The sequence below is a fragment of the Electrona antarctica genome, assembly GCF_951216825.1.
Source record: "Electrona antarctica genome assembly, chromosome: 19".
Lineage (NCBI taxonomy): Eukaryota > Metazoa > Chordata > Actinopteri > Myctophiformes > Myctophidae > Electrona > Electrona antarctica.
In genome coordinates, this window is record NC_136800.1 from 12182311 (window position 1) to 12199560 (window position 17250).

At 41.9% G+C, this 17250-nt stretch overlaps 2 protein-coding genes across 3 annotated transcripts; both read right to left on the minus strand.

Moving 5' to 3' along the window:
• Positions 1–44: 44 nt before the first annotated feature.
• On the minus strand, positions 45–6272 carry LOC306943356 (uncharacterized protein). Its single transcript, XM_079529631.1, has 6 exons — positions 6175–6272; positions 4559–4896; positions 2207–4453; positions 1411–1515; positions 1208–1288; positions 45–237 (listed from the first exon to the last, which is right to left on the minus strand). The coding sequence occupies exons 1-6, from the start codon at positions 6198–6200 to the stop codon at positions 209–211; spliced, it is 2826 nt and encodes a 941-aa protein (XP_079385757.1). The 5' UTR covers positions 6201–6272; the 3' UTR covers positions 45–208.
• Positions 6273–8640: 2368 nt separating this feature from the next.
• On the minus strand, positions 8641–17127 carry LOC306943470 (bucky ball-like). 2 transcript variants are annotated; one of them, XM_079529841.1, is made up of 13 exons: positions 17042–17127; positions 16772–16822; positions 16328–16474; positions 15928–16091; positions 15281–15476; positions 15063–15175; positions 14234–14335; positions 13574–13684; positions 11977–12464; positions 11698–11879; positions 10956–11060; positions 10516–10605; positions 8641–10171 (listed from the first exon to the last, which is right to left on the minus strand). In XM_079529841.1, the coding sequence occupies exons 2-13, from the start codon at positions 16776–16778 to the stop codon at positions 10140–10142; spliced, it is 1737 nt and encodes a 578-aa protein (XP_079385967.1). In that variant the 5' UTR covers positions 16779–16822; positions 17042–17127; the 3' UTR covers positions 8641–10139. The 2 variants fall into 2 exon arrangements, with proteins under 2 accessions (XP_079385967.1, XP_079385966.1); XM_079529840.1 differs by having other exon boundaries at positions 14622–15175.
• Positions 17128–17250: the final 123 nt, after the last annotated feature.

Sequence of the window (17250 nt, forward strand, 5' to 3'; positions counted from 1 at the left end):
ATTTAAAAAAAAGTAACATTGTAAAAGCTTCATGTGACAGACAGTTTACAGAAGTACAAAATAGTTTATTACACAATTTATTGAAAACAATTAGACATTACATTTTAGGGTTAAAATGCATACAATTAGAATTTAATACGTTTTAGGATTAAAATGTAAACATAAAAAGGTGCCTGATATCATGTCAAGTCAGTCACTGCATGGTCAGTCATCTTTGTTTCAGTCCATTATTGCCACCTGTAATGAGAACGATTGATTAGAATTTGCCAAAACAGACTTGAAAATGGCATGTCCACAGTGCAACTATTTGACCTCCATAAATGTAGGTAAAGTCACTAATAAGTTAGGCTTACTGTATAGCTGTAGTCTATACTTAGGACTCGAGTCATATAGGAAGCAACAGGTTTCAAAGTACAAGCAAGTGGATTTATGATAAGTTTAACCTGCTGACGGTTTCGCAACACTGTAGCAGGCAGCCTATTGCTCTCCTACCTACTACAATTAAAGCAATGTTGTGGTTTTGTCATTATACATGATACATCTGAGCTCTACTGCAGTCCAAGAATGTTGCACCATCTGGTAGCGCATGACATTAGAATCTGTATCAACATTTGCAACTTGCCTAACCATTTTATGATGTGCATTAGTGGAGGAGGACCACCAATACAAAATAGGTTAAACATGGGTGAAATGCTCCTTCATTTTGTCAGCTATACAAGTGAACATAATTATGCTGACAAACTTGAGCAGTTTGTGTATTTGAAAATATTATCTGTGTAGCAGGGGGGTGGACTAAGGCAGGGGTTCTCAACGTTTGTCCGGGGACCCCCGGAAATGCTTTGGCAATGTCTCGGGACCCCCGCCCCGCCCCTCCCGACCCCCAATATAAATTGACTGCTACAATAACCTTAAACCATTTTGGGCGGGAACCCCTTTTTGGTGTTTTAAGCATTGTTATAATTTAGCTATTGAAAAATAGCAGATCTACAAGCTCATGCTTGTAGATCTGCTACGAGCTTGTAGGTCTGCTATTTTTGAAAAATCGTGAAAATAAAATTTAAAAAACCTTTTTCTCTTTTTTTTAAAATAATTTGGGGACCCCCTAAAATAATTTGGCGACCCCCCCGAGGGGTCGCGACCCACGGGTTGAGAACCCCTGGACTAAGGGGTGGTGGTGGGTGGATCGGTCTGGGGCTGCAATACTGACCTCGTGGTTTCCCAGGTCTGTTCCAGGGATCATTGTATGGCTGCTCCTCCTGCCAGTCGGTATAACGCTGTCTGCTGTGATCTATTGAAGAGATATATTACATAGAATTCCCAATACATTAAAGCTAGAATTCTACAAGCGAATCTATTACATTTGACATTAAGATGACATTTTTGCAACGCATTATGCAGTAGGCTGCATACCCTGTGACCAGTTTCTGCGTGGCCCATGCTTCTTTGGGTTTCTCTGCCCATGTCCAGTCTCAGAAGTGTCCTCTTCAACCTTGGTCTTGTGCATCCTCCTCGAGTCTGTGGGCGACAGCAAGGTTTTTTTTAAATAATATAGTTCAGAGGTAGAAATTAAAATGAAATGGTAAAAGTGCATTTTCAACAGGCAATGCTTTGTAGTTCAGTGCTAAATGGGTCTTCCATTTTCAAAGCGTTGAACTTCCTCTCATGAGGTGTTGGTTCAAAGAAATCTCATGCTGTTGGGCAAACCTGTTCCTAGTTGCCTTAAAGGAGAATTCCATGCTAGAATGCCTTCTTACCTTTCTTTGTAGTTGTTACGTCACCACCAAAGAGGTCCAGGTGTTTTTGTGCAAAAACTCCTTATTGGCCATTTCCCCTACCATAAGCCCTCAATGAATTGCATTGAATGGGGCTATGGGGTGTTGTGCTAATTCGCTTATTTCCATCGAAATAAGTAGTAAAGTGTGCCGCTTGGGATATTATTTACATTATGAAGAGCGGATATATACAAAAATATAATGATTTTGAGCGATGGAAATAAGCGAATTAGCACAACACCCCATTCAATTCATTTAGGGCTTATGGTAGGGGAAATAGCCAATAAGGAGGTTTTGCACAAAATAACACCTGGACCTCTTTGGTGGGGACGTAACAACTACAAATAAAGGCAAGAAAGCCTTCTAGCATGGAATTATCCTTTAAATGTGACATACCTTCAGTTAAACAATAATTAGTATAGTAAGACATTTACCAGGTTTTTTCTTGAGTTTTGGTACCATACAGCTTCCAGTCTGTACCCCACGGTCATGCATGTTCGCCTTAGACGGAGACACATCGTCCAATTTCTGGGCAATTACCTCCAGCTTAATTAGCTTATGCTCCCAAAAGTCTTTTACCGGATCTTGTCCCTTTTCTTCATTGTTGGGGCTCAGCTGACCAACACATGGGCTTTTCTCCTTTGCTGGATTGTTGGGGAACATGGATTCTAATCGCTCTGGAGAGCATGAACTTTCCATCACCAGCTCTGTAACATTCAGAGCTCCCTGGTTTGGGCTTTTATTAGCCTCGGGTTCAGAAGACCCTTCTTCAGAGACATCCTTCTCTCCCTCTTCAGCACTGGGAATGGATGCATTTATATTGCTGGGGCCAACAGCGGGTGAAGCCAGGGAATCCTCCCTTTCTGAAGGCTCCATATTCAGGCCTCGTGTTGGGTTCTCAACAATTTTTTCAGACTCCATTTCTAGTCTCTTATGCGAGCCTAGCTCAATAGCTGGGGTAATGAAAATGTCAACATTTTGCTGGGAAGTCAGGGGGCTCCTATTGTGGCCCATTATGGAGCCTTCTGAAATATGTGCAGCCACATTAAGTCCCCGTTTTTCCTTCTCGACAATGTTTTCAAACAGCTTCAGTTCAGAAAACCCTTTTTCAAAGACATCCTGCTCTCCTTCAGCACTAGGAATGGATGCCTTCATTTTTTTCGGGACAACAGCAGGCAATGCCAGAGAATCCTCCCTTTCTGAAGGTTCCATATTCAGACCTCGTGTTGGGTTCTCAACTAATGTTTCGGACCGTTTAATTTCAGACTCCGTCTTATGTGGGCCCAACTCATGGGCTGGGGTAATAAAAGGCATATTATAATTTTGCTGGGATAACAGGGGGGACGTATTTTGGCTGTACAGATCGAACCTGCCAGCCAAGGGCAAACACACCGAGACAGATTCGAGCGACGACATTGAAAAGCGACGACTCAGCCTTCTGTTTCTCTTGGCTTTTAAGTTGCTGCCATTTGTCAACAGATCATTTTTACCTTCATCTGCAACTTCTTCAGCAACTCTATCAGACTGCAACATGCTATTCCGCATCAACCACTCGTCAGAAGGGAAGTAGGGGGCCAATGACTCCACAGACCATACAGACTGATTCATTGTTTTCGACTCGGAGTATATTCGGGGAAGGACATCTATGGAGTCTTCAAGTGAACCAGGATCATCATTAAAGACGTTGTGAGATTCATTAAGTTGATCTAAAAATCCATTTTGGGACACCCTCTCTCTGCATGGGTTGTAAGACGCGACAGAATTAACCGACCACAGGGACTCATTTGCTTTTCTACTCTCAGACACGCTCTGGTGACGGATAAGGGGCTCCCTCTCCTTAGTACCATGTTCATCATCGTCTTCTACAGACTTATGGCGCCTCCCGTCAGTTGAATGTACATTCATGGTTTCCTGCTCAGCCACAGTTTTGTCACGTGTGGGAATCTGGTCCTCACTCTCACACAGCTGGTCTACCAATTGTTCCAGAGATCTTTCCCTGCTCTCATGATAGGGGACTCTTCTTTCTTTGGCGACGACATCCTCCTCCTCTCGGTCAGAGGAGCTACAGACAGGCACCAAGCTGTCATTGGACGCCACCGACCACCCATCACAGTTGCCGATGCTCCTACGAACACTTGGGGCAATGATGTCCTCACAAACACTCCCTTTATTCCTTTTCTGCATTTCCAAAGGTTTACCGACACATGATGAGTGTCCAGCCTTGGCCAAACGTGGCTTTAAAACCTCCCCTGCAAGGCCTGTGCTTCTGCCACAACCTTGCCCGTCAACCTGGAAGTCATCTTTGATGTTGCGATCAGGAGACGGGCAGTCATTTTGCTCCTCAGTGCAGGCTGGCCTTCCTGAGCTGGAGCCTGGGGATGATGTTGCTGTGCTTCCACGTCCTGATTCTGTGCTTCTTTCAGTGTAAAGGCCTCCAATTCTGGCTGATGTTGCTGACGATGCCGGTTCAGTTTGCACCTCTGAGTTCACCATCTCTCTGGGGACATAAGAAGGAGGGCGGAATCGGCGGTTCTGGTACTGATGGTGGTATGGTCCAGGAACCTGGGTTTGGTGAAAGCGGCGGTAGTCGACTGGTGGGAGATGATGAGACTGGGGAAACATGTAGCCCGGAGCCTCCATGTAGGGGTTGGGTAGGAATGGGGGCATGACCATACCGTAGCCTGAGAATGAAGAGAGGGATGACAGGTTTATCAGATGCGTTTTCTTATGCTCTTTGAATAGGTCATAGAATGGGGGAGGGGGGGTTGGGGCGAAATAACACTCACCCATGCCTGGAAATCCTGTGCCTGGAAATCCTGTGCCTGGGAATCCAGAGAAAGGGTTACAAGGGTAGGGCATGGGCCACTGGTACTGGAGTAGAGGGGGTGGAGGCATGGAGGGGATGTAAAAGTAAGGCCGGGGAGGGTGGGCTTGAGGATGAGAAGGTAATGGAGCCGAGGGCTCCAGGGGCGTGTAAGGATCTGGACCACTGTGTCGGGGGCCATGCTGTCCATGTTGTGGTGCGCCAACAGCATTATGGGTTTGAGGATTTGCATTGGCTCCATTTGGTACAGGATGAGATTGAGGTAGTGCACTCACAAACCGTGGCATCTCCATATCAAACCTACAAAGAAGTGTTAAAAGTATTATTAGAAATACCAGTAATTTGATGAGCTACAGACTGACTGCAGCTGCATTATAATGTCAAAGCCATTTAACTTAACTATCCTGGTATGTATGGAGAATGCATAGTAACCTCTGGCACCTACTGATTATCGGCACCCTTTATCTCAACCAGTCTGACAATCAGAATCTACAGCCTGGGATAATTTATTAGAAATCTGCCTATTGTATTGGGTGTGTAACATCCAACAAGGCTGCTAGTGCTATAGTATAGCTAACCGCAAAGATGATTTGCTACCTCGACAAGAATGTCAGCACAAGGAGCACCCAAACATGATCCCTGCTCCCAACTGTTATCACCGCTTTCCTCACCACACAGTGAATGACAGAACACCTCAAAGCACACGTCAGTACATGCAACTTTAAGTAGGCCAAAAGCTGTGAAATTAACCATCATGTCAACAGACTTGCCACCTCCCTTTTCCATTGCATGTGCAAAAGAAACAGATCCAAATTACAAATGCGGATAGCAAACATTATGCAAACATTGATCAAATGACATTTCCTAGATAAGTTTGTCTGGATAGTGGGATACAGATCACGTGTTAATACCAGGCCAAATTGAACAAATAATCAATACCCTAATGTTTACATTAACCTATAATTACAGCCCATGCAGAGTTTACATCAATACAGTTGAATAAGTGTTTTGTTTCTATGAAATGCATTGTTAAGCGACAGTCTGGTGAATTCTGTAACTATGTACACTACAGTATGCAGCATGTGCAGTATAGTGAGAGAAACATCAAGGTGTAAAACCATGCATTTACAAATATTCCTTGGAAATCTACTAGAAGACGTACAAGATTTAGACAAAATGCATATAGTACATTTAAAGTATAGTGCAACCAAGACTATAAGCCAACATGTATGTGGAGTGGACATTGAACTTATTAGAACTTCAGTCTCAGAGCTCTAGCAGCATAAAGAATCCACTACATGAAATCTGGCCAACATTCAATGTGGATTTGGCATTTATAACTCTGAAGCAATATTAGTAATGTTGGGCATAGGACTAAATGATAACCTAACCTAGAATGTGATAGGTATAATGTATGATAAACATTTTGAATCAAATATATATGGTTGGTAATTGACTGTCCATTAGATAAAAAATAAGCCTCAGACAAATGCTGTGCGCATCACTTCCTCAACATGTTCCATTATGATTCCCATTGGTGCATGTACAGTACAACAAATGCAACTGAAAATAAATTACCTGTGATCAAATGATCTCTGCATCATCTGAACTTTGGGGTCGATTTGGGTGTTAAAACAGCAGAAAAGCTACACCTGATTTTAAGTAGCTAATTGTGAGGGGTGTGGTCTATACTGTGCTGCTATTGGTTAGTTAATCTTAAATCTTCCAATCAGATATGAACACAACACTATGAGACACTCTTGGCATGGCACCTGGGTATGCATAGTTTACCAGTAATAACCCTACCAGTAATAAATAAAAACAATAAAGGCCACCATTTATAAGTCAAAAGTGTAATCCTTATCTGCAGTAAGCAAGACCTGATCTAAACCCTGCAGATAATCAATCAATCTTTATTTCAGACCCAGGAGGATCCATATCACAAACAATACAATATAACAGTAAATACAAAAAATAAATAAAAAGGTACATATATGCACATATCCCACACTGTTCAGTTTCTGACATACAGACATGTGCGCCAGTGGTTCCACAGTCTCGATGAGAACCTGAGTTCCGTTATTACAGCAATGATGTCGTTTATTGACTCAGATGCCCTACACATGAATCTGTACATAAGGTTACGTAGTACAGCAGAGCAGGTAGGTACTCCGACACTAACAAACATCTGGCTAGAACTGGAGCTTCTTGGCACTCTCAACAGCAGCCTCATACAATCATTATAGGCCACTGTGAGTCTTCTGATGCTGCTTTGTCTATACATTTCACTTCCAGTGGTGTTATGCAAGGAACTGGAAGGAAGGGGTGCGATGGATGCTGGGCATGTGCCACGACATTCATGGGTGGCAATCTGAACCGGATGTTCAATTAACTTATAAACGAACACAGTTTTTTCATATAATCGAAAACTTAACAATGGTTTCAACACAGCCATCTTTTTAGACAGCCATCACTGTGCTTCAGTATGTTGACAAGCTTCAAGCTAATTTTCCTTTCCACCTGCCCACAGTGCCAAAACTACTAGTAACTGGTGTACTGACCATGGTATTACTGTGCTTAACTGACCAGCCAACTGGCCTGACCTGATCCCCACAGAGAATATAGGTTGTATTGTCAAGAGGAAGGTGTGAGACATAAGACTGAACAATACAAATTCATTTACGGCTGTTATCAAAGCAAACCTGTCAGGTAGCTGACGAAGGCCCCTGAGGCCGAAACGTATCGTTTTCCGCTCAATAAATAGTTTTGGGAGCTTTTAAAACGGTGTGCTGCGTGCAGATCTCCTCTTTCTTGTTGAACACAGTCACATAAACAGCTTAACATCGAGAAAGTTACACGACTGACCCACCCAGGTGAATCTGGCAATAATACTAATGACCGTAGTCTTACCATGCAACATGAAAACTCTGTCGGGTCGTCGTTAAAAGTTGATTTCTCCCTCTGTCGTTTCCTCGTATTTCTAGTTTATTTAAATAATGTCATGCACATTATTTTGTCCAGTGCATAGCCTACTGCAGGCCTGGTTGACTAGATTTAGAAGACATTTTGAAGGTTTATTTTATATGGAGAAATCCCATCATTTAACATGCATCTCAATGGGTGAGAAGGACAGCTTGTCCTGTCTCCTTGCCAACGTGCTTATTGGACAAGGACGGGTTGGGGAGGGACGGCGAAGGGCTAATTGCTACTAGTAAAAGGCGGTTGTCCTTCTGTGAATATTCTGTGAAAGGCTTCCCAATCAACGCCCCTGTAACTCTAGGGGCCCCTCTGTGTGGCTTTGTTATCAAACTAAAGACATTGTGGCTCTACCTGACAAAGCACCAATTGATGAGAGAATGTCTTCATTGAATACTTCTCTGAGAAAGCAGTCTCTGCGCAGCTTGTGCGTGAGACCCGGGTTCAAATCCAGGGTAGAACAAGAAATCAATCCTTTTATCTCAGATAGTGAAGTGTCAGCTAAAGAGATTACCTCATGTCATCTGCTTTGCCCTAACATTTCTTCACCAGTTTGGAATAATGTCACAACAAAGCCTGCTTTAACTCATGCTGCGACAGCACGTTCAGCAAGGCTGTGAATGTTGAGTGGATGAATTGCAGAGAAGGGGGAGTAGAGAGCAAGAGAATATTGAGAGAAATAGGGGAACAGAGGGATGGGAAGGAAAGGTCAATTGGGGCAAAACTTTTTTTTTTATTCGATGCCCTTTCAGCTGCTCGGTTTTAAATAAATTATAGTAATCTACTTAACATACACAGTAAACATTTGTATTGACGTATTTCAGACACAACAGTCCTGACTTATTTTATTTACTTGGGTGCCACATGAAGAGCACACACACCTCAGTCTAAAATCCATTAGAGCAGAGTACAAATTGGTTGGTATCTAGAAATGTAAATATCAAGCGTTTAGCACAGCACACCTACAGTCAGCAAAAACAAAAATCTAAACAAAAGTGCAGGTAGAGTAGTATCAGGAGTGGACATCACCAAAACAGTGTATATTAAAGGACAGCCAGTTTGATAGTGTTTAAAGTGCAAGGATTTTAATGGCACACAATACAACTGCAAACAGCCGACAAGTTCATGTCACCCATGTTAATATTGCACTGATGAAAGCCGACACTCTTACTGTATAAAAGCTTGACATGACTCATTTTAATACGAGAGACAGATTAAAGCCATACACATTTTCTAGAGACATGGAAATGTGACATGAAGGCCTAATTTATGCTTTGACAAATGAAGATCATGTCATGCTCACATCATTCTTTTTTTTTGCTGAAGCATAAATTGGGGTTGAGGGGAACATGAGATGCAATTTAATTTGTGGTCATATAGCCCACAGCGTCTCCATTTGGAGCTATTAAAAAGTCTGGGACTACTAAAATTGAGCACACCTCAAGTCACATGATACTTCATTCACTTTTTTAAATTTACATCAAACAGCATTTTCACAGTTCAGATTACAGCTGGATCAACTGGATTCACAAATAAATAAAAGTTAGTTCTTTCCACCATATTTTGTTTTGGCTTGAATTAAATCATGAATTAAGATTGGTTATGGTCTACATCATACATGTACAGCAAATTACTGTTTTTTTACACTTTTAAATTGAGATCCCACAGACAGGGCCAACTGTACCCTACCCGCTATACTGGTACTTTAGTTTGCCTGTCATTTTTTGCAGAATGTACACATTTTACAATACAGCCTGAGGCTAATTTTCTTCCACCAGGCCAGGACCTTCTGTACTGCCAGGTTAAACTAGGAGTGTTATGTGCAAGAGAGGCTGGGTCTACACCTTCCAGACCAAGTCTCTGTTAACACAGACACTGTGAGAGGAGGCAAGCAAGGACACTGACCTAATAGAAGCAAGCTTTCCATTCTTTAAATGCAATCACTGTTCATGTATTCATATATAAAAGACGCAAAGTAACGATTTATTTAAACTCCGACACTTGCGAGTCCATTTTACACTCTGATAGTTGAATTAGAATTTATGGTGTAGTTCAATTGCTCAACTTCAGATGGCAATACCAAAGACATCTTGTAGTACTGGCCATCCATTAACATTGCTATCCAGAGATCGTACGCTTAAGTTAAATTAACACTAGTTAGAGATTTGACTATCTATACTGGATCAATGCTAGGAGAGCATTCCACCAATATGGATTTCAAACCGTATTTATGTTACAGATGCAGGATAGGGGAAATCAGTATGCAGAATTGGCAGAAACCCGATTACCCCTACCAAAAATACAGGAGTCCAGTGGAAACATCTGATTTAGCCTATCAAGATAAACCTTGCATAAGAGTTTAAAATGGTCAACAAACTGTGAAAATGCAGCGCAGCATCTATTCTATTACAACAACAATAATACATACCGCCATTACATCTGTACTTGTAATCTCCATTTACAACATTATTAGTGTCAAGTTAATACAGTAGAGTGCTTTGTGCGCTTTTCTTAGTGAGAAATTAAGATATACATTTATAATAAATATTTAGAATATAATATTTAAGTTAACATCTTGTGCTTCTTTTCTTTGTGGATCCTGTGGGTGAGAAGTGACAGGTTATGTTTCGCTATGAGCAAAGTACAAAACAGCAAAAGGTTGTGTAGTTGTATACTACATGGAAACTGTAGACCTTTTATCCCCCCTCACTAAAAAGGCCAACGTGCTGCATTGCATGCTTGTAGATCTATTTTCACTGAATGTGCCTCCCCGAATATGGACACTAGTGTTTATCTGGTAAACAAACCAACCAAGGAGTGAGTTTAGACCTATAGTGGCTGTACTGTATGTTGCTGTATGCATTAACCTTTTCTAGCCAGTGTGAAACATCTTTTTCACACATGCGTGGAAGCAATTTACAAAGTGAAATGTGGTTAATTTACCTCTGCCTCTGTGAGAGCGAGATTCCTCACTCTCCTTGTACTCGTGTTCAGGCCACGTCTTACGGGAAGGCCTTTTGTGCTGGACGTGCACTGAATAGACAAGAGACAGGACACATTCAGATGGTCATGTTAAGACACCACATTTATCTCATAGCACTGACGAAGGTCCTACAGTGTGACAGAAACGTTTGCCGCTTTTTGCATCTTTCACTTTCAGCACATATAAATGAAAATGTATGTCCAAGGAGTCTTCCTTAAAGTTTTTGTAGAGTGCAAGTCTACTTTATCAAGTACTTCATCTTTAATTTATTTTGGTTGGGTAATATTTTGGTATTTGCACTTTCAGGGCATGGATAGAATGATCAGAAAGGAAGCCAAACTGAATTTAAATTTCAGAATAATTTTCAGAAAGTTAATGCGTTTCTGTAAGACAGGCTCACCTTGTTCGTGCATCCCATTATTTGACCTTGATAACGTGGGTTTATATTTGTCTCCACAGCTTCCCCAGCTGTCTGGGTCTGATGCAGCTGGGCGTTCTCTCCAGGCTTTATTTACAGTAAAAGAGGGTTAAGGATATTAGAGAAATGACATTGAACAACTTTGAACCTGCATTCTTATGTGGGGAGGACATGAATTTCTAACACTTTATTAATTCTAACTGGATTCTGTGTCTTGCTCTCTATAGGCGTTGGAGAAACTCCAAAATAAAATGGTTGAAATGCGAGGCGGAAAACATTGGTATGAGTCAATTCAGTATTTCACATGTCCTCCCTACAGTAGAAGGATAGGACTCAGGTTAAGAACTAGCAACTGCCCTTTAAAGGCAAACCATAGCCCAAGGGAGAACCTGGGAACTCTGCCTCCCCATTATTCATCTTTTTGAGTGGTGCAACCACTCCAAGGAACAGCAATGTCCGTGTTCACCTACCTATGTGACTCGTGTTAATGTGTGTGACTCATGAGTACCAGTAGGGGCACTGTTGTGGCAGAAACAGAGACAGAGAGATGAACTGTTGCCTGCTAATATGTGTGAGAGAGAGAGAGAGAGAGAGAGAGAGAGCTGGATTTGCACCACTCAGTTCTCACGGGTGTGATTTCTTTATATATATATATATTATTTTTTGTGTGGTTTTTAACCATTATTCATCTTTAAAGAAATCCTTAAAATAATAATAATCCTACCATTATAAGTCTTGGGAGGGCCATTTCTTTGCCTTTTCCCTTTAAACTTTTCAGCGTTGCTTGTCCTTGGGGCTGCGGTGCGGTATTCTGGGTGCCTGGCATAACCATGGTCCTGCTGCTCATCAGGGACACCCATCTCTTGTCCTTCTCTGCGCTCCTCATAATCATGCATCTTCCTGGACCTACACATTTTTTTTAACAATTCATTACAAAAAATGTAAACAAATTTTGATTATACGTTTCATTCAGGGACCGAAATTTTTAAAAGCACCCGATCACCTTGGATATAGGTATGGGGAAGAGGGGTGATGGTAAGGAGGATAAAGAGGGTAAACATGAGATCTGACTCCAGGATAGTAATCAGAGAGCGTATGATACATCTCTTCATCCTCTAGGTACTCCTCTGCTCCCTGCTCATTTGGCCTTTCTAGACTCGGCAGACTCCCTCCCATTTTTCCCATCCTCTCGTCCTGTTTCTGCAGACTGGTTCCACAGCAAACACAGATATGAAGCAATGTTTCTGACCGTTTGAAGGATGGAGCCATTGACCGAAAGCGATTGTCCTCCCCAGAGTCCAACCGTGCATCTTGACTGCAGTAGTCCGTTTCGGCTGCCATTTTCCCACCGCCTGTGTATACAGGCTTGCCGGACAAAGGGTCATGAGCACCACCTGTGAGGTCATTGCAGAGGTCTGCAGAGAAGAACTCGTCCTTGGAGGACAGCTCATCGATGGACAGACTCAAAATGCTCTGGCGCTCATTAGCTCCCTGTTAACCAAACAAGAACAGTACGTACCAAGACTTTTACTAATCATTCATTCATCATGTTGATACAGATGTTGACGAGCAGCCATGAACCCATGTAAAAGGTGTATTATGTACCAATGTTTGTACACCAAATGTTAAAAAAAGATAATGTACACTGATAATAGATTCTGCATACTTTGAGGAAGCTTTTCTTTTTCTTTTCTATGTCAAAATAGTACTTGCATATGGATTATGGACCCATTACTAATTGGAAGCAGGTTTTCCTGATGATGTAGGACCATTTAATAAGCTTTCTTGGCCCATGGGAATCATTTGATTATCCTAAAGCTAGTTTATAAACATGACATCAATCCTGAGTCTGACTACACCAAGCATTAACTAAGTGTAGTCTATGACTCCTTGAACCATCTAAACTGTGACCTGCTTACAATTACAACCGCCAAACTGCATTCCTCGTGGGATTTTGCTAAAGTACTTCCAAAATCACTATTTGTTTTGGATACGCAGCCAACAATGAAGCTTTTGAGATAAATATTTGTTGAACGATTGCAACTTCCAACAAATTGTTATATGAATGTACCGTATAGTGTTGATTGACAGAATTTTGGAATTTCTTTTGAATAAAATTCCAAAAATAGCAGATCTGCAAGCTCACATGTCACGTGGTAGTGTGGCATTGGTCCGACCTAGTCCGACCATTACTAAGACTATCCCAAACCCTAACCCCACGGATGATTTGTAACCCGCATCACGGCTACACGGGTGATTTGTAACCCGCAGCACGGGTCGGACTAACGGGAGGTCTGACATAAGGGCATCCCCCTGTCATGAGCTTGTAGATCAGCCATTTTAGGCGCAACACCTTCAAGCATAAAGTCACTTGTCTTAGTTCTCCACTAGCCCCCTCCCTAACATTTTAGTCTAGTTTTACTGAAATTGACTGTATATTTAGTCATAGCTTAGTATTTCGTTTTTATCTAGTTTGTTAGTTTTTATCTAGTTTGTCAGTGAAATAAGGTAGTCAGTGAAAACTCATACTTTTAGTAACACTGGTACCGTAAAAATGCTTGAGCACATCACCTATCAAAATGACATGACACTGGACTGACCTGTATGGTGGAATGGCAGTAGTAGTCATAGCTCTGAGGGAGAAGAGAGCTGGAGGTTGAAGGGTCAATGAACCACAGTGACTGCTCTTGCTCCAACATGCCTGTGGTCACCTGGAATCAACCCAACTATTTTAAATAGTAATTCACCAATTTATTCCCAAATACGGCTACATGCAGACCTATTCCCGTTTCAAATTGCAGAACTTCGATGGACATAACCGGGAGGTCTCAAATGGATGTTCATAGAATACCACACTGATACATTTATGGTGGAGTTTTGAATTGTGTTGGTATGAAGGTCATTTTGCAGATCACACTCAAAGCAGTTCATTTATCATTGGCATGTTTCACTAAAATGTGTAATGTGCAATGTTCCCCCCTCGCCAAACAGTGTTTTGATTATTTAAAGTGGTATATATTGTAATAGTGTCATTTGAGATAATTAGGTTTGAAAAATATATCTAATACATACATACTTTTATGCATGCAGTTATGCACACTGAGCATTTGGTTGTACATTACATTATGTGCATATATTATGTACATTTTCTGTGTGGGTGCCACAATATACATTTGTAACAACCTTTCCTTGCATTATATTCCACTTCCTATTCCTGGCTGCTGGAAAGCCATAACTTTAATAGTTTAATCATATCTCACCTTGTCACAGGGTAATCGAAGGATGCGATAGGGCAGCTCCTTTTCAGGTTCTGCCCCCAAGTTTCCCTCACCTTGTGAACCAGCAAGGTGGAGCATTTGATCCTAGGAAAGAAAGCCACATTTAGCATACATGCCTCTGCGCCCAAACAAAATAGACATCATAATATACTAACTTATTGACGGTTGATGGTTGAATAAACTTTTAAAAGTCTGCATTTACAAATACAGAATCTTTGATTACCATATTACCCTTCTGAACTTCTCGTACCCATTGCTTCATGACATTATGGTTTCTGATTCACCTACAGTACGTGGCCTTCCTTATGCACCTATTAATTTTAATAGGTTTGCCATCTATTATTGAAAAGCGATAACTGCATTCATGAACCTGATTGTGGAGGAATTGTGGAAGAAGACACTGAGCAGATGCCAGGAATTTGTGCTCGGACAAATTCTCAGTAATGTCCCAGCTCTGGTTCTTCATCCGCCCACTGTTGCCCTCATCTGAAGACACATCAGGATTAGCGTTCAGAGAATCCACTTTTTCACAACCTATGACATTTTCGGTCTCAAGACAGTAGTCTTCTCCGTTGATTGAGGAACTGTCAAGGGGAAGCACATCGATTCCTGATCCCATGGACCAGGTTTCATGTGAGGCTGAATCCCCAGTGTGAGCTCCAGACCCTGATGCCCAAGATGTGTCAACCAGACTCTGTTCACTTGAGTTTGGGCCGTTCACTTCTGGAGTGGTGCAGTTGCTGGCTGTGGGTTGTCGTGGAATTTGGGGACATGTTAACGTCTGGGATTGGATTGGTGTGTAGGACCTTGCCTTGTCTATGCCGACCGCTGGTTCACGAGCGTGTGGCTGGGGCATGCCGTCATTAGACAAGGCTTCCGTCTGTCCAATTACACGTGGCTGTCTCTGTGGGAGAGGTTTCATTTCTGGAATACAGAAACACCATTGATATAGCACTTATTGACCAAACCGTCACAGATAAAGATATCACACAATCAGTGAATCAATTAAGTGAAATTTGAATGTCTCACCTGTCCTGTTCACTTCTTTGTCAGAAGGAGACTCCATTTTCATCTGATGGCAGAGATCCTTCACAGATGCGGTTAGGACGTCATCCGTCTCTGGGGTCTCGTTGGTACTGAGGCCATCCAGACTTCCAATGAGCTTGTTGAGTGGATCGTCCTGCTCCGTTTGGACCTCAGAACTTGCCGTCTCCCGCTTAATATTCTATAAAGAACAAATTACATGAACAATCATTTTTGAGTGGTGCAACCACTTATGTTTGTCCCTGCCTGGGTCTCTGGCTGGGTCTGTCTGAGCACAAAATAGCGTTTGGTTGGTTTTCACCACCAAGTGTCACTGTTGTGCAGCCTAACACATGCACATATTAACTGTATATATATATATATGATGATGATTTCGGGTGTGACAGTACAGGGACCCCCTGGGGAAGCCCACATGGTAACTGTCATTTCTCAACCATGGACCCCTGAGCACGTTCCTTGGGGTCTAGATGTTCTGGGGACCCCCACTCGGCGTTGCACCACTCACTTCACACAGGTGTGAAGTGAGTGGTGCAACTAATGACGTATATTTGATTCAATAAACCAATTGGTAAATGAGAAAGATATATATAATGCTGATGTATATGCAAAGTCTGAACAAGTTTTATACGCACATAATGGTTCAAGTGGATATCATTGGCAGAAGGAGCTGCATAATGCTGAGGGGTCAACATGCATCTGTAGTCAACAGGATACATAGGGGCCTGAGGCATCACATATCCTGGACACCCAGACATGTATGGGTATGGTGCCACATACGGACGCACATATGGCAAAGCTAGGTTTGGAGACAAGGTACAAAAATGTCAACATGCACGCGCGCACACACACGCAGAAATAAAGAGTTCAAAGTAGGCTACTCCAGTAGTGATATGGATTTTTCTTTCATGATATTATATTCAGAGTCCTCTCCCCGTGCCTCAAAATTATTTTGTTTTAAAATGAAATGCATGTCAGATGTCTTTCTCAACAGCATCAAATATAGAATGATGAGGATAGAAGACTTTATTTTACCTGATAGGCCATACTGGCTGTATGGATTCATGTTCCATTGGTATGTGTAGAGAGATTGATTGGCTGGTTGTACATATGAAAAGGGTCTGGTGGGGTGATGGTGATGGTGGTGGTGCCCTGTTCCCAGAGAGTGCAAATTGTTCATGTCTGGAACAGAGAAATGCAGATAGAAAACATGACCGTCTACTGCAGTACAGTCATCTTGATTGTTCATCAAATGGACCAATAAGCAATAGAGACTCCATATTTTGTGGTTTAAACCCATTTGCCATCAACAGCGTGGGGAAGATGTTTGCTTGGGACACCAGGGCACCGCAGGCCAATTGTCTTGATCCGTCCAATGATGGATTACATTACACACAGAACTGGAATGTCAGTTCACATTAGATCAAAGTAAAAAGCTGGTTTACAGAGATACAATGGTGCATTCATAGCCATACTTGCCTGCCATTGTTTTGTCAGGGGCAGAGAGACAAGATTAAATACACCGCAAAACTGAAAAAAAGAAAAGTAAAATGTATTAGTCTATAATGACAACACACCTATATGCAGAATGTCTAAACTGTTATGAGGATGAGGAATGCTTGTTAAGTTGTTTGTGGTGATATTTTGTATTAATGTGTTGCCAAATATGAGCAGTGATAACAAATCATCTGCCCAGTTCTTTCAGACTATTATTAAATCTAGACTTATCTCATACATAATTCAACTTACAGGTGAAAAAGGTGATGTAAGGGGACTGTCACTGTAGTTGATGAGTGCAGTCACAAAATGAGGCCAAGCCATCATCCTCCACTCAGTCTTATCACCTCACCTGAGCGTGCTGGAGCCAATCACCTTCATTACTTTCAGCTGAGACTGAGAGATCACAATCACACCTGTACACTACAGTATAGTATCCTTCCATCCTCTGCTTCCTTGGT